Source organism: Choloepus didactylus, chromosome 9 (genome assembly GCF_015220235.1).
Source record: "Choloepus didactylus isolate mChoDid1 chromosome 9, mChoDid1.pri, whole genome shotgun sequence".
Lineage (NCBI taxonomy): Eukaryota > Metazoa > Chordata > Mammalia > Pilosa > Megalonychidae > Choloepus > Choloepus didactylus.
The window spans coordinates 93096079-93117710 of record NC_051315.1 but is presented as its reverse complement, the minus strand read 5'-3'; the positions used below and the strand labels follow the sequence as shown (position 1 = coordinate 93117710).

Genomic DNA, 21632 nt, shown 5'->3' with positions numbered 1-21632 from the left:
TACTTAATTTAAAAAGCAAACATATTGAATTGTAAGACTAGGGTCATGCCAGTTTAAAAACAGGCCAAGTACTGACACTGCATTCACCTCATGCTAGCATTGTTCATTTAAAACACTGAATATTAAAATATGTGGGTTCTATATCTAACCTACAGAAAGCCCACCATGAATCAAAGTTCTGTGTATCAAATATCCACCTCATGTGTACTATGAAAGTTTTATTTATGCTCCATTATTCAATCAAAAGTAATGTAAATAGTCAAATTACAATAAGCTAATGATCTGCATCTTTTCATATGGTTGAATATCAATGTATAAATAGGAAATAAATGGCAAGCCTTTCTACCTATATCAGAAAAGAAAATAGAGTGTCTTTCCAGATGTGCATACTCTCTACTAGAGGAAAAGGTATGCAAGCTTTAAAGTTTCACAATCAGTTGTCAGAAAAACAGCAGTTATTCCTGCAGTATCTTGTTAGTATCTGACTCATTATTTTTAGACTACATGATATAGTAGACATTTTAAAACCACCTGTCAGCTATTTTATGGTAGCTAAATACTTATAAAAATATGTAATTATTTTGAGATGATTCCAACATTAGCCCTAGAATCATTATCAGAAAGAATAGCAATGTGATGTAGAAGAACAGCTAATCAACATGACTAAAAATAAGCTCACTTTTAAAAAACAACCTGGTCATCTGGAAAAATCATGGATACAGTTGGGGCACATTCCCACATGGGACACTGATCTGGCCACGGCACACAATATCTAAGCAGGAACATTCAGATCAGGGTGACATTAAACCACCTCTGAGGAGCAGCTTATAAATTTCCAGACCGATCTTCCAGACTTAGGCAGCATAACTGGTCCAATTAATTCTTCCCAAAGCAGTCTCATATTATCCTACCCACATCAACCCAAAGTTTGAAGTTAACTCAAAAACCAAAAAAGCATACTGGAGCAAGAGTGCACAAATGCGTAAACTCTAGCACATTATTTTTGCTGTATTGAGTGTGAAGATGAGCGGGTCCTACCCACAACAGTATTGTTACAGGAGGCAGGGTAGGAATAATGGTAAATTAGAAAATAGACTATGAATTGCACAGTTAATAGAAAAGTAGAAACATGTCTCCAGATCTATATTAAGCCCATATCTAGATGAGTCTTTTACTGAAATTCTGTGGCACAGCTGTGTATCAGACTTACTGGCATGGGTGCAGCTCACTTCCTGCTTGTTGAAGGGTGAATATGCTACACAGAGTTACAATGGTTTCAACTGAGTGGTAAAATTCACAGAAGTTCCAGGGCATTCATGTCAGGATCATTCCTTTTGCAAAGTTTGATGCAGATGAAGATAAAGTGTTTTCTTGTTCAGTAATGGCAATGTCTTTCTTTTAAAGTCAGCTAAAAGAACAATAGTATAGTTCTACAACTGGTTCAGGTTTAATTTCATCCATCTCCATGAAAGAAAAACACTTGGTGCTGGTAAAATCTTTTCTTAGGCTTGTAGTGTTTGAATTCAAAGAAGATAGCTGCAGCTTTGGTTAATTTTTCCCAGCATGCTTCTGGAGCTCAATGTCCACATTAAAATGAACATATGTACCTTCTTTTCTTGAAGCCATGGGAGTATCTTGCACAGGAGTTAAAGCTTATGCCATTCAGATCCTTTACACTACCTGTAATGTAGGGATCAATGCACTGCCCTGCATCTTTCAGACCGATCTTCTCAATCCTGATAGTGAGTAATGTCATTCCTGGTTCCAAGGGCAACCTTGGGAATAAGGTACCAGGAACTCTAGTGGGAAAGCAATCAGGAGACCCAGCTGCCTAACCACCCTCCTCTTCATCTTCTTCAAATTCCAAATTCTCTTCTTCATCAGGTGCTAAAATTCTTCTTAATGGGACAGGCTGAACATCACATGGGAATTCTTTATTATATGTAAGAATATTCTTTAAGATTGGTTCTAGCTTCTTCAAATCCTCCAGTTAAAAATCGTCTCGGGACTGTGTAGACTATAAAGCTGCACTTCATAATACCAAGCATGTTGCAATTTTGCCTATTGTTTTCTTTTGTTCTTCTGTGAATTCAGAATTATTATGTTGAGCTTGGGCCTCTTTTTATAGATGTCTTGCTAATACCTGATACTCATCTATCTTTTCCACCAGCTGGCCCCAAGGGTTGAAGTTGGTGCCTTTCCTAAAACTGGCACCCCAGCGCTGCAGCAGACTCCTGGTCACTTCTGACATGGCCAGTCCCCACCGTGTCCCCTCCCACCCCTATCCCAGGAAGGCCAGGCTCTAGGGCGCCATCCTCCCCAGGCCTGACCCCAACATTAACAGGGCCAGGAGGATCTGCTACGGTCACCACCGCCACCCACCAAGGAGCCACCCAAGCCCATTTTCCTCCTTCCTATTCTCACATGCCAAAATTCTAACTGGAATCTTGCTAAATAAAAAGAAACACTTCTTTTGAACTTAAAAGAGAAAGGATAAGTTATAAAAAATATTTCAGTGCTACACACAGTGACTAAAGACATTATAATAATCACATCTTGCATTATAAGGTACTTGGTCCACAAAGGGTTTGGCATATAATTGTTTTTCCATTTCTTCTTTCATGCCAATAGATAGATGATAATAAATAGTTTTGAGGATTGAACCATATCCACCACAAAAGGCATGTTCAGGTCCCAACTGCTGGTCCTGTGGGTGTGAACCCATTTGTAAATAGGAACTTGGAAGATGTTATTAAGGCGTGCCCAAACTGCATGAGGGTGGGCCTTCACCCGATACGGCTGAAGTTGTGATATGCAAAGGCAATGGACATGGACAGAGAAGCCACGGGAGCAGCCAGAAGCTGGCAGTCAACGGAACCCAAAAGAGAAAGGAGGAGCTACCGCCATGTGTACTGCCCTGTGACGGAAAAGCCGAAGGCTCCCAAAGATTGCTGTCCAGCCAGAAGATACTGACCCTGGGAGGAAGAAAGCCTTCTAGCTTCTGAGACTCTGAGCCAATAAATTCCTGTTGGTAAGTCAAACCATTGTGTGGTATTTGTTTTAGCAGCTGAGAAATTAAAACAGATAGATGACTAAAGAGAGAAAGAAAGAACATACTATTCATAATGCCCACCTACTCTTGGTGTTGGGAGGGGAACAAGATTAACATGACACAATTCCTGAACTTGAACACTTAGAATGCAGACATGAAACATTTAACAAGGATGGCATATGCACAGTATCATAATACAAGGCAGAATGTGATCAACAACATATGAAAGGTAGATCAAAGTTCCATTGTAAGTTCAGAGAAGAAAAAGAGAACGTCTGGCTGCGAGGAGAGAGGCTCCATAGAGGGATGGCATGTGAGCCCGGGCTTACAGGATGTGTAGCATTGACCAGAATGTAAATGGTTGCTGAGCAGAACTCAAGTTTGAATCGTGGCTCCCTTGCTTGCACATTGTGTGGTCTTGGTCAGGTTACTTATTTCTGTATGCCTCAGTTTTCTTAGCCCTAAAATGGGGGTCATAAGAGTCCCCATTTCAGGAATTGTAAGAATCAAATGCAGTAATGCATGTAAAGCACTTAGAACACTGGCTTCCATATATCATCGACTGTCCTTTTCAGTGGTAGTCTTTTTGCTACTATCCTCCTCCAGTATACTATCCTTCCTCACTATTATTTTTAAGGTGGGGGATGTAGGACCTGCCTGGTTCACAGTCCCCACATCCCTCTTCACACTAGCTATTTTCTCTGTCCCCAAATCTTCCTGTGGCTGACTCTTTCTCATCATTCAGTCTATGCCATTAACCTGTTTTGTTTTGTACATAGCAGGTATCACCACTTGAAGTTGGCTTATTAATTTAGATATTCACCTACCTACATGTTCACTATTTGTCTTCCCCGCACTGGACTGTGAGGGATCTTGTCTCTCTTGTTCACAACTTGACCACCAGCCCCTAGGTTGGTGCCTGTACCAGTTTGCATGTATTGTGTCCCCCAGAAAAAGCCATGTTCTTTGATGCAGTCATGTGGGGGCAGATGTATTAGTGTTGATTAAGTTAGAACATTTGGATTGGGTTATTTCCATGAAGATGCACCCCACCCACCTGCAGGTGATAACTCTGATTGGATAATTTCCATGGAGGTGCGGCCCCACCCATTTAGCATGGGCCTTGATTAGTTCACTGGAGCTCTATAAAAGCTCAGACAGAAGGCACTAGCTTGCTACAGCCAAGAGGGACAATTTGAAGAACACACATTGCTGAGAGAGAGTCTGCAGCTTACAGAGACATTTTGGAGATGGCCTTTGAAAGCAGACTTTTGCTCTGGAGAAGGTAAGATAGGATAAACGCCCCAAGAGCAACTGAGAGTGATATTTTTTGAGGAACTGCAGCCTAGAGAGGAACGTCCTGGGAGAAAGCCATTTTGAAACCAGAACTCTGGAGCACACACCACCCACATGCCTTCCCAGCTAACACAGGTTTTCTGGACACCATTGGCCATCCTCCAGTGAAGGTGCCCGATTGTTGATGACTTACCTTGGCCGTAAGACTGTAACTTTGTAACCAAATAAACCCCCTTTTATAAAAGCCAATCCATTTCTGGTGTTTTGCATTCTGGCAGCATTAGCAAACTAGAACAGTGCTCCATGTACAGCAGGCACACAGTAGGCCATCAATAAACATTGCCTTGTTCCTGAAGCCATGGGCATTGGTCATTGGTGACTATGGTAGGGAAAGGTAGAGAGGGTGGTAAAGAAGAGGGAAAAGCAAAGTTGACTCAAGGCTTCAATCCCTGAATTCCCGGAAGAGCACTGTGGCTACTCTTGGAAATGGACAGTTCAGGAGTAGGAGCTCCTGTGGGGACTGGAAAGATGAATTCAGGGCTGGTCATGTGTTGAGTGTGAGGTCCAAGGGCAACACAGTGGCGGGATGTCTGGCAGGCAGTGAGAAATGTGTAGGGTCAACTTAAGAATAAGGTTGATTCAGTCAGCCATTCATCTGTCCAACAAATAGTTATCGAACTCAACAGTATGTCAGTCACTGCATCTGAAGATACAAAGTCAAATGAAACAGCATCTCTGCTCTCCAGGAACTCAGAGATGAGTAGACCAGAGATGGCAATTTGGGAGACATTTTCATGGAGGTACCAGTGGCTGTCAGGTGGAGCTGAAGTTGCCAAGACAGGTGTTCCGGTTTGCTAAAGCTGCCATTATGCAAAATACCAGAAAAGGATTGCCTTTTATAAACGGGATTTATTAGGTTACAAATTTATAGTCCTAAGGCCATAGAAGTGGTCAAACTAAGGCATCAACAAGAGGATACCTTCACTGAAGAATGGCAGATGGCATCCGGAACACCTCTGTCATCTAGGAAGGCATGTGGCTGGCATCTGCTGGTCCTTTGCGTCCAGTTCTGGTTTCAAAATGGCTTTCTCCAAAATGTCTCTGGGCTTCTGTCTCTCTTAGCTTCTCTCAGCTCTCAATCATCTTTGCTTGTTCTCCCAGGGCGTTTAAGTGTCTGGGGGGTCCTCTCTTAGCTTCTCCAGGGCAAACTCTGGGCTTCATCTCTTAGCTTAGCAGCTCCAGAAGTCCTTCTGTCTGAATCTCCAAGCATATCCAAGCATCTGGGTCTGTGTCGGCTATTAGCTTCTCTCCAAAACGTTTCTTACAGCTTCTCTGAGCTTCTCCTCTCCGCAAGCATTCTTAAAGTACTCCAGAAAACTAATCACTGGATGGGTGGGGTCACACCTCCATGGAAATGATCTAATCAAAAGTCTCCCCTAGAGTTGGGTGGGTCACATCTCCATGGAAACAACCTAATCAAACACCCCATCCTAATCAGAAGATTAATAAGTCTGCCCCCATAAGATTGCATTAAAGAGCATGGCTTTTTGGAGAACGTAATAGATTCAAACTGGCACAAGGGGTTGTAGAAAGAGAGCAGGAAAAAGGGTCCAGGGCAGAACCTTGGTGAAGGTCCATTTCCAGGGAGCTGGGTGAGGAGCATGTGGCAGGAACATAAAGGAAGTTGCCAGATCAGTGGCAAGAAAACAAGGATAATTTAATGTCAGAGAATCCAAAGGTAGGATATAGAAGGCACTCAGTAAATATGAGCGACTGACGAATGAATGAATGAAGGGCTGACTAAAAGGCCTCTGTTCCTTTGTTCACGCTGCTCCCTCTGCCCACCATGTCCTTCACCCTGCTTCCTTGCCTAACTTCTCTCTGTCATCTGTAGCCTCCCTGATCCTCCAAGTCTGGGTGATGTACTCATCCTATATGTTCCCTGAACACTCTATGCTTTACAATGCATATGTACCATCGGGGGTTGCCCTTCCCCATCTACTTGTTTGTCTGCCCCTCTAGATTGTGAATAACTTGAGAGTAGGGATTGTGTCTTTTTTCTCTCTATCTTTCTCTTTTTGCCAGATACATAATTGCCAGGTATGTGTTCAATACAAGTCGGATGGATGGATGGATGGATGGATGGATGGATGGATGAATGGATGGGTGGACAGGTAGGTGTATGCAACAACTCAGGACTCTCACCTTGGGACCAAGTCCTTCAGATGATTACACAAAGATTGAATATACCAACTGCCTTTCTCCACATGCCGAAAGGACACGTAGCCAGGGACAGTGGCCAGGCCAAGCAAGAAATCTGCCTCGATGGGAATGCTGTTCTGAAGGCTCTCCTCCCCGATGGGAGGGGATGTATATTCAGGATTCAGAGCATCTGCTTCAATGGATACTGAAGGTTGTGTGTGTTCCCCTTGGCAGGCTTGGATGAAAAAGAGTTTGGGTTTGTGTGCCAAACCAGGGCACTGCTGGGCTGTGAAGTGAGACATGATTGTCCGAATGGGAATGAGGACCTCATCTGAGGAGTAGACACCTCCAAATTCCCCATGGGTCAGGACACAGAACACAAAGCAGTCCCCATCAGTGTGGCCTGGATGACTCTTATACTCCTCTAAAACCTCCTCAAGGTGTACTTTAGTGACGTCGTGGTACATCCGCACTGTGAACCCAAGCCACTGAAACACAGACCACAGGTGCTCTGTAAAAAGGGAGAGAATGGGGAAAGTGAAACAAAGAAAAATGCACAGCACATATTCTGAACTTTGAATATTTATGACTTTCATAATAACAATAACATTTTACAGTTAATGTGGCTTCTTACAGCACCCACAATGCTGTCTCATCATCTTGAGTCTTAAAGTATCAATCCTGTGAGGCAGGATTCTATTTCACAGGTGAGGTATCTGAGGCCCAGGGACTGTCCCATGGCCACAAACACAGTTAGTGGTGGAGCCAGAGCTCCCACCTGCCCCCAAACCAGAGTCATAAATGGTCAGGGACTCTTGTCATTCTGTAGAAGATTGGTGACACCCAGGGATATACAAGTGGCTCAGAAACATTTAGGATATCAGCTTTATATTTAAATAGAAGATATTACAAAAAGAACATATGAAAATAAAAAATGATCCTAAGATCCCCAACTTGCCTTTGATTATTTCAGACTTCCTTACCAGCATCTTTATGGGTTCCCTTTCTATCTGCCCGTGAGATAAAGTGTTGGTTGTTGACAATGACACAGTAACCTCTGTGTTTACGATCCATCCTGTACACAGCTGCCTCCTTTGAAAGAAGATAGAACCAATCATTAAGGAATCCTCACTTTAGGGGTCAAGTGTTTCTAGGTCCAATTTGAGTTACAGCAGCGTGTATACATCTCTTAATGCCAGTTTTTTAAACTGTTTTTACACTATAGTCTAAACCCCTTGGATCACTCCAACTTGTATTGAGCACATACCTGACGTGCCACATTATTTCTAAAATCACATATAGAATGACTAGTGATTTTGACCAGGCATACCCTCAATTTTACTGCCGAACTGTAATCCAAATATAATTTCAAAGATTCTTTTTAAGTCCTAAAGCCCAGGACAAGGGGTGAACCTCATTTACACTAAAGATCAGCCACTTTCTTTTAGGCCAGGTGAGCTCCTCTCAGGCATCTGAGCCCCTCCCATTTGAAAATCAGTTCCACCTCCAGGACCCAAGACAGAGTGTTCTCAAGATCCTGGTGCTGGTCTAGAATTAATTGATTAATTCCAAGGTGGACTGCCAAGTCCCAATTAAAATTCAGGCTTCACCTGGTTTGACTGGAGAATTTCAATTATTGCGGTCAAAAAACAGAATGTGTACTTTAAAGTTGACAAACCCAGGGTTTATGCAAAAGCATCTACTGTATTGAATTTGGCAGAATAGAGAAATCATAGGTAAGGATTTAATGAGACAACAAAATTATCAATTGGTAATTTTTTTTTCCTGGTGGTAGGATCCTGGAGTAATCTGATTCCTCTGAAAACAGACATTTCTTTTGTAACATTATTTCTGAATGTAAAAATAATATGATCATGGTAGGAATTTTTAATGGCTATTGTAAACAGCATGCGATCACAAATTAGCTGAGTTGGCTTCAGAAGAGTCTCTACGTGGCTAAAATGATCACCTGAAAACATGGTACACGTTTGATACAACCAAAGAAGAAGGGGCTTCAGTCAAAAAAGAAACTTCCTCTCTGCCGGAAATAGCCCAAAGGTTGTGTGTTATTGAAACAGCCACAGTGTCACTTCCAAGGCCAAAAGTCAGCACACTGATGGTTACAGAAAAAGACAGGAAGGACAATGATAATCACAGGGAGAGGAAGCACCAGGTCAGAAACAAACAGCCCCAAGCTCTCCAAGTCGTTGAGGGCTGGGCCCTCTTCAAACCTTTTTGATGATCTGGGAATTTGTAATGTTGACAGATGCTCCCAACATCTCCACGGAGACAGGGGTTAGTGCACAGTTTGTTGGTCCGTCACCTAGAAAGACAGGCGCTCAGACTCTTCAAATATCTTTTTCCAAACACTATAATTTCCTTTCTTATGGATTTCTGATATAGCATCTGACTCTGGAGAATTTTTTTTCTCCCTTAAGGCATTCCTGAGACCTAAATTCAGCCACCACACCTTTCCTGATAGGAGTGGCTGATGTCCTCTGTTACTTTTAACATATCAGGGTTGGAGTCAAGGCCCTTGACAGAGGGTGGGATGGAGAGTTAGGAGCATATAAGTCAGCTCCGGCTTTCCTGGGCCGAAGTAGCCTTTATCTGTCACTGGACATTTAGGGGCTGGGCAGACCCCAAGAAAAGTCAAGTGGACAGGGGAAAAATAAGGTCAAAATCAACCCAAGGCACTGGGATTAGCTTAGCCTTACCTTTAGCATTGCATGAGGTTTGCACTGATTCAAAGTGTTCCAGCAAACTCCCTGGTTCCTCTGGAGAAGAAGTTATCATAGAGAAGAAGTCATATGGGTTAGTTGTCACATGACAGTAACAGAAAAAAGTAACATGAAACCAATTTCTTCTTCCACTTTTGGAAGTTTTTAGTAGAATCCAGCAAGCTCTGCCCTCATCTCTGTGGCTTGAGTTAGTAATTAAGTAGGAGTAAGGGTCCCTCTTCAGTGCTCAGTCCAGGCAAAGCAAGTCCAGTCTTCCTGCAGTGGTTCTACAGGTCAGAGAACACACCAAAAGCAACCCACGCTGAAGTTGCATTGAGCACCTGTAAACAGCTGTGCATCTTGGGAAGAAGGTATTGCTCCAGGAAAAGCCATGTCTAAACCTTGGAACTACAGAATTGTAAAGCTGGAAGAAACTCCTTTACTATTCAGGGAATGGAGCCATGGCCCAACCTCATAAGTGGTACAGTCAGGACTTCAGAGTCAGACGGCTGGATTCAAATCTCAGCTCCACTCCTTTCTAGGGTCTTGACCTTCAGCCAAGTCTGAACTCCTGGGTCTTGACTTCCTCATCATTAAATGGGAATAAGAATATTGCTTATTTCCAGAGGTTAGGGCATTAAATGAGATAAACCCTAGACAGCTCTTAGAACAGTGCCTGGCACATGACAAGTGCTCAATAAATGGTCACTTTCTGCAAAATCCTCATAATCATATCATGCCCACCTCCAGGTTAGGCATAAAATAGAGATTCCTAGGAAAGTGGTGAGTCTTGGACTCTGAAGCTTAAAATTCCAGAAAAAAATTAAAAAGACATGGGCTTTCATAAACTTTACACCTCAGAGAGAGTCTATGCCAAATACTTGTTTGTTCAGAAGCAATTTAGGCCAATGGCATATTCTGGGATTCAGGGCACTAACCATACCATTGCCAAGTCCCTCCCTCTTCCTTCTCTCCCCCTGAAAACTGCAAGCAGCTCCTAGATCTACAACACTCTATAGAGGACGTCTCCTGGGACTGTACTTTGTGCTCTGTTACTGCTGGCCGGGAGGGTTCAGCCCTGCCCGGGGCTCCTTCCCTGCCCGCAGAGGGTGATCTCATCCTGCAGAGTGTAGGGAGAGCTGTTGCCAGCATTTAACAGATGCTGCTATTCCAGGTTTTCCCAGTAGAAATCACTCATCCCTCTCCAGCCCCCCCCCACAGAAAAGCCTGGAATAATCCATACATTCAGGAGCTTGCCCTGAATTGGGATAAGAAATGAATTCTCCACTAATTTGTAAGCCTTCTCCCAAGTCACCCCACATTGATTGGTACATATCAAATATATCTATTCCTGCCATACTGATCTAAGTTGAAAAAAGTGAATTCGAGATACCTACCATTACTCCTCACATGCTCATTTTTCCAGGGCTCCTTCTGTTGAGGAAACAGGAAATGCATGTTGGGCATTCACAACGTTAGGATGAAGGAGAAAATCTAGAGTTGACACAGAGAAAGATGGATACCCAAGCCCCAGTCACAGAAAAGGTCATTGGGAGGAACGGGAAGGGAATGAACTCCCTCCTTCCAGAGAGGAGGGTCCACAAAGACACCCTGGCTAACATACAAAGTGACATGTGCCCGAGGGCATTTATTCATTGCAGCATTTGGAATAACTAGAGACTGGAAATAACCCCAATGTCTTCCAATAGGGAGTGACCAACAAAACTATGGCACATCCACACAGTGGACTAGGATGCAGAGGTATTGTTAAATGCAAGAAGCAAAGTAAAGAATAGTGTTTTAGTATGCTACCTCTTTTATAACAAACGGGAGATAGATCCTCATCTTTTCTGCATTCTCCCCATCTCTCTCTACCCCCCTGCCTTAGCCGTTAGCTGGCTACACAAAAAACCCAGAGAGGATATGGCCAAGGCATTCTGGAGAGGGGCTGACCCTGCCACTGGCTGTGAGATGGGCAGCACCACTAGCCCACGTGAGGTGCCCACCAGGTCACCTCTAAGCACTAGGGGCACTTCTCGGCTGGAGCCCACCAGGAGAGGGAAGCCAGGACAAAGCCTCCTTGCCTTCACTCCCAGGGCTGCACAACACTGGAATTTCCTGGACAAGGGAACAAATGCAAAGGAAATAGAGTTTCGCTTTCCGAAAGACTTCCTGCCTTTCTTTTCAAAAACCAAGTTTCCTTTCCTTCAGAATCCTAGAATCTTCAGCAATATCCAAGGGTCAGGCAAGGCTGCTTTCTGGTTTTGTCAGTTTAGTCTGGAAAGCAGTTGAGCTAATCCTCTGGGATTAGGGCATCACCGAGGCCAGAGTGGGCTCTGTCCAGCATCTCTGGGCCCTGAGTTTCCTTGATTAATATCCTCCCTTGGGCTAATGAAATCATTAGGAACAAAAACTAAGCTTTAGGGTCTGTCTGCCTCTCTTTCCTTGAGAGTGTTGCATCCTCTGTTGACCCCTTCAAGTTTTTGTGTCAGAGAGGAATGAATGACCCACAACCTGGCCACACTCAGTTTTCTTTAGACTGTTTTCAACAGGGGTCCAGTGAGGCCTTAAAAAAATACCAAGCTGCTGTTATGTCTCCCTGATAGATTCACCCCCATTTCACGGTCAATGCTAGATTCTCTGTGATGGAAATGTACATTAAATCAAGCAACAAAAAATTAAACAAGCAACAAGGATTAAGCACCTGGGGGAGCCTATGGGTGGAGGACTTCCAGATCTTTCCCAATGTTAGAGTGCCCTATGCCAACACTGAGAGCTCTGGGAGACTCCCTTGGGAATGTCAGAAGTCAGGTGATGGCATGCAGGAATGTCTCTCTCTAAGAAAACCCTATGCCATACCCCAAACATTGATTTGCTTTTAAAACAGATTAGGGGGAGTTGCTTGAACATTTCTCCTCATTAAATCCAGTTATTGGTAGTGTTCTTTTAAATAAGGAAAAACACTCAAGTGTCTATGAAACATAAAAAGATTTACCAGTATTTACTTTTTCCATCTCTTCATGGAGAGGGGCAGGATTGCCCTAAATAACCTTCTGAACCTGAGAGTCTATGAGAACATATGTAATGTTAGGTTCCCCCACCACTCTTGGCACTTCCAGCACCTCCTCAGTATCCTCCATCTTCATCTGGCCATGCCCAGGATCCTCCAACTTCAGCAGAACAGCAGCACTACGAAGACCAAGGCTGAGCACACCCCCTAGACACCCCTGAATTTCTAAGAGGCACAGAGCAAAGTATCATGTGTGTATTTGTGTATCTGTGTTCTACATGCCTGTCTGTATCTGAGCACAAAAGTATTTGATAAAAGTGTGAGGACTCCCTTTATCCAGTGTATGGACAGATGAGTAGAAAAATGGGGACAAAAATTAAATGAAAAATAGAGTGGGATGGGGGAATGGAATGCTTGAGGTGTTCCTTTTTACTTTTATTTTTATTCTTATTTTTATTATTTTTGGGGTAAGGAAAATGTTCAAAAATTGATTGTAGTGATGAATGCACAACTATATGATGGTACTGCGAACAATTGATTGTACAGTGTGGATGATTGTATGGTATGTGAATATAGCTCAATAAAACTGAATTTTAAAAAAAGATTTTAAAAAACTGTAAGGGACAGTGTGACTGTGTGATTGCGAAAACCTGGTGGCTCACACTCCCTTTATCCAATGTATGGAATGATGAGTAGAAAAATGGGTACAAAAACTAAATGAAAAATAGAGTGGTTTGGGGGAATGGAATGCTTGAGGTGTTCCTTTTTACTTTTATTTTTATTCTTATTTTTATTATTTTTGGAGCAATGAAAATGTTTAGAAATTGATTGTGGTAATGAATGCACAACGACATGATGGTACTATGAACAACTGATTGTACACTGTGGATGATTGTATGGTATGTGAATATATCTCAATAAAACTGAATTTTTTTTTTAAATGGCAAGGGAATTAATTTTAGTGGGCAATTTAACTTAGAATCAGGGAATCCTGGAATATCAATGCTGGGAGACCACATTCTTTAAAAAAGAAAAATTTCTGTGGGGATAAATGAGGGTTTTTGCTTCCAGTGGGATGCTGAGTGCTGGCTTATAACTATGGAAAGAATACTGGAGCTGGAAAATCATTACTTTGCAGCCAGCATAGTGAAGATTGGATCACACAAGAATCACCAACAGATGCTAATTTAGGGGGAAATTTTGATAAGGAGTGGGATATTTGCATGGTCTTAAAATGTCTCCCCAGGACTTGCTTATTAGTTGCAAGGAAAAAATTGGTGACTCTATAAAAAGTTACTATATAGTGAAGAAATTAGACAACATCTTGATCAAATAATCAAAATTAGTGTCACCAGTGAGGGGGCGGGTGGACATCAGGAGCCTCCAAATGGGATGCCCTGAGAAAGCTATGCATCACTTATGCAATATTCTGGCCAGAATGTATAACTTGAATCTAATCAAGAGGAAACATCACACACATACCCAAAATGATGAAAATTCTATTTTTTTATATAAAAGTTGAGGGGTGACTATAATATTCTAAAGTGTCAATGCCATAAAAGATGAAGAAAAGTTGTGGAAATGTTCAAGATGAAAGGAGACTTCCTAGATTGAATCTCATACTGAAGGAAAAAAATTATCTTTTAAAATTTAGATGTATAATTGGTATAGAGTTTCTGTTTGGAGTGATGGAAAAGTTTTGGTAAACGATGGTAGTGGTGGCACAACATTATGAATATAATTAACACCAATGAATTGTATGATTCAACGTGGATAAAATGGGAAATTTGAGGCTGTATACATGTTACAGAATAAAATTTAAAAAAAAATAGAGCTTTACAACACAGAGAGTGAACCCTAATGTAAATTATGGACCATAGTTAATAGTAAAATTATAATAATATTGTTTCATCAATTTTAACAAAGGTATCACACTAATGCAAAATGTTAATAATAGGGAAAAATGTGGGGGGGTACATAATATGGGAAGTCTATACTATCTGCATGATTTTTTGTAAATCTACAACTGCTCTAATAAAAAAATTAAATGTAAAAATATGAATCATGATAGTTAAGAAACCATGAACGAACTTTTTTAAAGAAAAAAATATAAAGCTTTCAAGGCCAAACTGACATCATTGATGCTGATAGAGGTTGGCAAAGGAGAACAGCCCAAGACCGCTGGGAAGAAACATAAAATCCCAGGGAATGAGCCATGTGTCTCCCAAGGACCACGATCACATTGCAAGGGACAGACTGCACGTTCTCCTGGTGTCCCCTCCTCTACTACCCTTCCTTGGCAGGGCACTATGGGGAACCAAGCTCCCGCCGTCTGGAGCAGACCAGCTTTGTAATATGCATGACCCAGGGAAAGAAGAAAATGTGGGGTCCCTTGTTAATACATTCTTCATATTTTCAAAACGGTGAGAGGAGAGCATTAAAGGAAGCATGGGGCTCTGAGTGACTCACCAGGTTGTACGCCAACCTAATGACAGCCCACGGATGAGAGCAGAGCCATGTCAAAGCAGCCTAGTGATGTACCAGAGTCAGCTCAAACTGGCTAGTGAGAGCCACCTGTTAAAATTTTCAGGAATTTTGCAATCTAGTTGATATCATGTTGGTAGTTTGAAATAGGCCATGATAGGATTTATACCATGGAAGTCAGCAAATGCTACAAATCAGGGCTTTTTTTCCTTCCTTTCTTTCTGTGGGTGAGGAGGGTGTAGAGCTGGTTGTTAACCATTTACCAGCAAGCCATTGAACTGGGAAACTAGTTCTTCCTCTTCTTGAGGCGATGACTTGGTTTCTTGGTCTATAGGCGGTATCACTACCTGGGAGGCTGGAAATAAAGTTATAGATATGAAAACAGCAATCACCTTCCAATTCATAATTCAAGATAACCAGTCATCAAAAGAAATTAGTTTAAAGGGGCCTATAGATTTATAATAGCATTTGCTTATGGAGGCCAACATATATACCCAGGAAAAATGGATTTTTAAATTATTTTTATTACTATATTTTTATTCTTTGTATTCTGATATTTTATTTCTTATTTTTTGTTCTCGTTCTTTTTATATTTGTATTTTATTAGTCCCTTAAAATTACTATTTACTTTATTAAATATTATGTACTTACTATATGTTTCAGAACATATGGTGCTTAATGTGCCTGATATTGCCAAGCAGAAATTTCAAAAGCCTCAAGAAATAAAATCAAAACTCAGATTCTAATTGCAAAAAAGGAAGGAGGGACCTCTTAGGTTTTAATGTATTGGAATAGCTAGAAGTAAATACCTGAAACTACCAAACTCTACCCCAGCAGTCTGGATTCCTGAAGACAATTATATAATAATGTAGATTACAAGGGGTGACAGTGTGATTGTGAAGACCTTGTGGATCACACCCCCTTTATCTAGTGTATGGATGAGTAGAAAAATGGGGATAAAAACTAAAGGACAAATGGGATGGGATGGGGGATGATTTGGGTGTTCTTTTTTCACTTTTATTTTTTATTCTCGTTCTGGTTCTTTCTGATGTAAGGAAAATGTTCAGAGATAGATTGTGGTGATGAACACATAACTATGTTATCATACTGTGGACAGTGGATTGTATACCATGGATGATTGTATGGTGTGTGAATGTATTTCAATAAAACTGAATTTAATAAAAAAAAAAAAAAAGGAAGGAGGGAAGGAAGAGAAAAGAAAGGGAGAGGGAAAGAGAAAGGGAAAGGAAAAGGAAAGAAAGTAGAAAAGAAAGAAAAGGAGAAGTCATTCAAAAGTGGTGATTAAATATACTATGTTACAAATCCATAAAGTGGATTTCTATGGAACCATTAAAAAGAATTGACTATATCTGTGTTACATACATGGAAAATGTCAGATATATTAGGTTGGAACAAAATTTAGAGAATATGATTAGTGCTATCTTAGTTAAAGAAAATATATATCCATATACACATAATTGTCTCAATATAGAAGAAAATCTATGAGAATATACTCCAAACAGTAGTTATCTCCAGGGAATGGACTGGCAATGGGAAAGAAGAGAGAAATTTTTACCTTTTACACTCTGTATTGTTTTCCTTATTTGAATTTTTATTATAATCATCATACATTATTCTGAGTAATAAATTTAAATAAAATTTTTATTTAAAATATTAAACACCAAGACTCAAGAAAACTCAGAAAATTAGCTAGGTTGCCCTTATAGAAAGCTAATATCCTAATCAGATACAGTGTACTTGGACTTTGAATGATGCTAACTTGCAGAAGAGCCTAAAATCTTCATACCTACTGTCTTTTCAGTCTTTTATCCTAAAAGGTGGAATAGGCCCCCTTAGGACTGTAGGAAGTCAATATTAACATATTAATAATAATTGACACCCAACAAGAGATCGCACAGCAAATACATTGTACAAATGAGAAATCAAAATTAGAACTCTTCTTCTGATATAAAGCTCAGTCCTCAAGACTCACTGAGGCAAATGTAAACATTCACTATACAGAAACTAGGATGCCTTCTCCAGAGTTGAAATATCCAAAATAATATGCCCACCTGCCCTACATTTATTTCGTGCTGGATACCACATTACGGGAAACTACAGTGTGATCAGGAAAACAAAACAGCCCAGCGTTTAGAGTTCAAGTGAGGATTCCAAATAATCTTTCGACATCCACTTCCTGCTTTTTATTTCTCACTTGATAATTTGATGGTAAGAAGAAATGTTTCTATTCTTCACAACTTCTACATAAATTTATTCATTGCTTTAGTTATTGTTTGAGATTTTGTTAATTAACAACAGTGTATTTTCTTCCTCAACTTGTTTCATGATAATTGAATTCTTAGACAGACATTTCCTTTAGACTAGTTTTGTTTTTAACCAAAGAAATTTGCACACTAGATTGATTCACTAAACTTATTCATAAGTTGTGGGTTTTTTTTTTTACTGTTAGGATGTATCAGATATTTCCCTGTTATGTAGAAAATGGTGATGAACATTGTTGGTCTTGAATGTTTGGGAATGCTGTAATTATTTCTTTATGGCAAAGTCCTCAATGTGGACATACTGTGCCATGGAGAAATGCATCTTAAAGGCTTTTGCTGGGTGTTGCCAAATTGCCCCCAGAAAAGCCATCTCCATGTTCTTCTATGGTTTCTCGTACTGGAGCATTGGGTCTGTAACCTAGGTGTTACCGGTGCACAATGGTTTTAAGAATAAGCCTGGCTGAGCCCTCGATCTTAGGGCTTGCCCTTATGAAGCTTGTTACTGAGAAAGAGAAGCTAAGCCTACTTATAATTGTGCCTAAGAGTCTCCCAGCCTCTTTGTTGCTCAGATGTGCCTCCCCCCACCCCAAGCCACTCAGCAGGTAAACACACTGCCTTACCCCTTACTTGGGACAAGACTCCCAGGAGTGTAAATCTCCCTGGCAACGTGGGACATGACTCCCGAGGATGAGCCTGGACCCGGCATCATGGGACTGAGAAAATCTTCTCAACCAAAAGGGGGAAGAGAAATGAAACAAAATAAAGTTTCAGTGGCTGAGAAACTTCAAATGGAGTCAAGAGGTCACTCTGGAGGGCATTCTTATGCGCTATATAGGTATCCCTTTTTAGTCTTTAGTGTATTCGGATAGCTAGAAGGAAATACCTGAAACTGTCGAACTGCAACCCAGTAATCTTGATTCTTGAAGACAATTGTATAACTATGTAGTTTACATGGTGTGACTTTGTGATTGTGAAAACCTTGTGGCTCATACTCTCTTTATCCAATGTATGGACAGGAGAGTAGAAAAATGAGGACAAAAATTAAATGAAAAATAGGGTGGGATGGGGGGATGGAATGCTTGAGGTGTTCTTTTATACTTTTATTTTTATTCTTATTTTTATCTTTTTTTGGAGCATGAAAATGTTTAGAAATTGATTGTGGGGATGAATGCAAACTATATGATGGCACTGTGAACAATTGATTGTACACTGTGGATGCCTATATGGTATGTGAATATATCTTGATAAAATTGAATTTAAAAAAAGAAGTAATGGTTGCTTGTACTAAAGGGAATTAAGTAAGTGCAGATCCTTGATTCAGGAAATGTACATGGAAGTATTATGTGTTTACAGAGCATGATGTATACAACCTATTCTCAAATGTTTATAAAACAGATAGATAAATGATGAGAGAGAAAGAGAACAATATGGCAAATGTGGCAAAATGCTAAAAGTTGGTGAATCTGAGTACCTGGGTGGGAGGATGTTAGAATAGAGTCTATTATTTTTACAACTGTTTGAAATTATTTCAAAAGAAAAAGTTAAAAAAGAAAGAGCAAAAAGAATAAGCCTGGGTCAGTCCTGTGAAGCAACCAGTGCATTTGAGAGCAAAGCTATTTTTGCTTTTTTTAACAGTTGAAGAAATGGACTCCAAAAACCACAAATATTTAGCATCTTGTCACATGGTGAGGCAGCAAAGTTTGATTCTGCCCTGTATTACCACCTCTATATAGTACCACAGCGACAGAACCTTTACAAGACAGACTGAAAAAAATACAAGAAAATAAAGTTCTCTGATAGGAATTTCTGAGGCTACAAAGATTCTCCTGACTTTCCTCTCAGACAAACTGATTCATAAGAGCAACATATATTGAATGCTTACTCTGTGCCAAACATGCATGTTACAGGAATTATCTCATTCAATCCTCATGAAACCCCATGAGGGAAGTACTCTTGTTATCCCCACTTTACAGATTGGGGAAGTGAGACAGAAAGGTGAAGGAAAGGACAACTGCAATATCAGTATATGGATTCCTGGCAATTTGATTCCAGAAACTGCACTCTTCACCTCTATGCTATTCAGTCTCCTTTTTAATGTTATTTCATTCAAACCAATTTCATAACCTCTCACTCCCTTATAAAAATCAGAAGACATTTTTCTAAAACTATTTTCTCCCTCTAGAATATAAGCTCCAGGACTACGGCTTTGCTCTGTACCCTGCTGGATCCCCAATTCCTAAAACAGTGCCTGGTACAAAGTAAGCATCCAATAAATATATGATGAATGAACAAGTAGGGAGATATCTGGATTTTCCAAAAGAATATTATTAGAGTGATGAGTAAATGTCAAACATGATCAATTGGTTTAAGAATCCACATGTCTGGTGCAAGCAAGTAAGCATATGCTACTTACTTTTCTCCGTTTTATATTTCTTTATCTTTGTCATAAGGATAGGTACAACAGTTTTGCAGAGATCCTCCAACATGGTCAGCTTGTCCTCACATATTAGATCTTGTTTCTCCAGATATGCCAGGAAACTTAGAGAGGTCTGCAAGAGAATCAATGAAATTGCATATACTTGCCTACTGAATATTCATTTGAATCTATTAATTATTACCTGTGTAGCCACTATGTGCCAGGTTTTGTGTTGATGAATAAGGTTTAGTGTCTGCCCTCAAGGAGTTCAATGGGGCAGAGAAAGAGATATTGCTACATATATATATACACACACACACATATATATATGTATATGTAGAAATATATATATAGTATATAGATATATATACAATCTATATGCCAAATATATAGCAGTCACTATACACCAGGCACAGTACTTTCTGTATATTAGCCTTAAAACAACTGTATAAGGTAGATACTATTATAACCCCTATTTTAGAAATGACATAACTGAGGCACAGAGAGGTTAAATAATTTGCCGAAGATCACAAAGCCAATTAAGTAGCAGAGTCAGTATTTGAACCCAAGCAGTCTGATGGCAAAGTCTATCTTATTATCTGTTGGGTGATGCTTGTTCTAACTCATAGTTGTAAGTAATGTAATAGATTAAGGCACCAGCAAAACAGGGGCATCAGAAACATGAGGGCAAAATGTTTTGAAGGAATTTTATATTTGGTATTTTAAAAGAAGAAAACATCTGTGAAGTTCTCCTTGGGGGAAAAATACAAGTTAGTATTATTTTAATATTGAATTATACTTGGGTTGGGCATCATAAATTTTTTCAGTAATTAGAACTTTTCAATATATTAATCTGGCTCTGAAAAAAATACACAAGGGACTTGGAGGATCCAAGATGGCGGATTAGGAGAGACAGAGCAAAATTCTCCTCTGTGAAAAACACTAGATAAAAGACAGAAAGTGCTCCGGAATAGTGGTTCCAGGGCTCCGCTGGCTGGGCAAGAACTTCTAAATCCATAGTGACTGTGCGCTTGGGGAAACTGAGGGACTGTGTTCAGAATCCTGTGAGTGTTTGATCCGGAGGCCGCTGGGGTAAATGGCAGCTGGAGCCATGCCATGGTGGGGAGAAACTGAGAGACAGTGGTTGGAGGAGGATTAGTGTAAAACCCAGAAAAGGGAGGGAGGTGGGGCAAGATGGCAGCATAGAGAGGTGTGGAATTTAGTTAGTCCTCTAGAGCAACTAGTAAATAGCCAGGAACAACTAGTAAATAGTCTAGAACAACTGCTGGGGGAAAACTGTGACTATCCACACATCATATACCAGCCTGGAATGGGTGGAATGACTGAGATCACAGCACAAAAGCTGTAAATAAAAACTGCAGAACTGCACTGGGAGCCCCCCCCACCCCCCCGACCATGGCAGGCTGAGCTATAAAACTCGGCTGTAAGAGAAAGAAGCAGTCCCTACCAGGAGCAAATGGATATAGCTCAACCTAGCTCCAACTGGGGTCTTAATTAACAAATGTGGACTGCTAAATACAAAGCACAAACACAGACAAATAACTAACAAGCAGCAAAGTACCCTGAGGTTGCTGCCAGCAGAGAGGAGGTGGAGCTGATGGGGAAAAAAAAGTACAGAGGCTTTTGGAGATGGCTGAGCTTAGAACACTGGAACTAACTCTGGCTGTCAGGTGAAACTGGGGGACCAGGAACTGGTTCTGAATAGGGGCTTTCTTTCCCTTTTTTTTTCTCTCTCAATCAGAGTGGCTCAGTGGAGAAAGCCTCAGGCATTTTCAATTCTCAGCAAGCTGACCCAGGCAGGGGTGGAGTTAACAGAGTCAGAGAGACAAAAGAGTAATTGAAGTGCAGAAGATAACTCCCTAGGGGGTGTATCTTGCCTAAAAGGAGGGAGGTGGGGCCAACCTCAAGTACCTGCCCTCCCTTCAGAACTCAGACCCCAGGGCCTGGGGGAAAACAATCAAACAAGAAACAACTTAAGCTGAGAATTAAAGGGACCACACCTCTTTACCCCAGTGGGGAGTGAAAGACTGATAGGTGTCACCTGCTGGGAAGGTTAGGAAAAGCATAGCAGCTAGAGGCCTCACAGGAAAGTCTGTCAATCTTCTAAGACACATCCTCAGGGAAACCTGATGCTGAATATAGCCCCTTC

General features: G+C 40.8%; 1 protein-coding gene and 1 pseudogene across 1 annotated transcript in view; both read right to left on the bottom strand.

The window, feature by feature from the left end:
• Positions 1–21632, bottom strand: part of CASP10 (caspase 10) — a 45185-nt gene that overhangs the window by 3826 nt on the left and 19727 nt on the right. The window contains exons 4-10 of the mRNA XM_037849974.1: positions 19460–19595; positions 15028–15119; positions 10668–10704; positions 9268–9327; positions 8782–8873; positions 7534–7642; positions 6554–7061 (exon numbers count right to left, since the gene is read on the bottom strand). Coding sequence (XP_037705902.1) covers positions 6554–7061; positions 7534–7642; positions 8782–8873; positions 9268–9327; positions 10668–10704; positions 15028–15119; positions 19460–19595 — 1034 coding nt within the window. The remainder of the gene's footprint in view (positions 1–6553; positions 7062–7533; positions 7643–8781; positions 8874–9267; positions 9328–10667; positions 10705–15027; positions 15120–19459; positions 19596–21632) is intronic.
• LOC119544479 lies at positions 1191–2251 on the bottom strand (annotated as a pseudogene).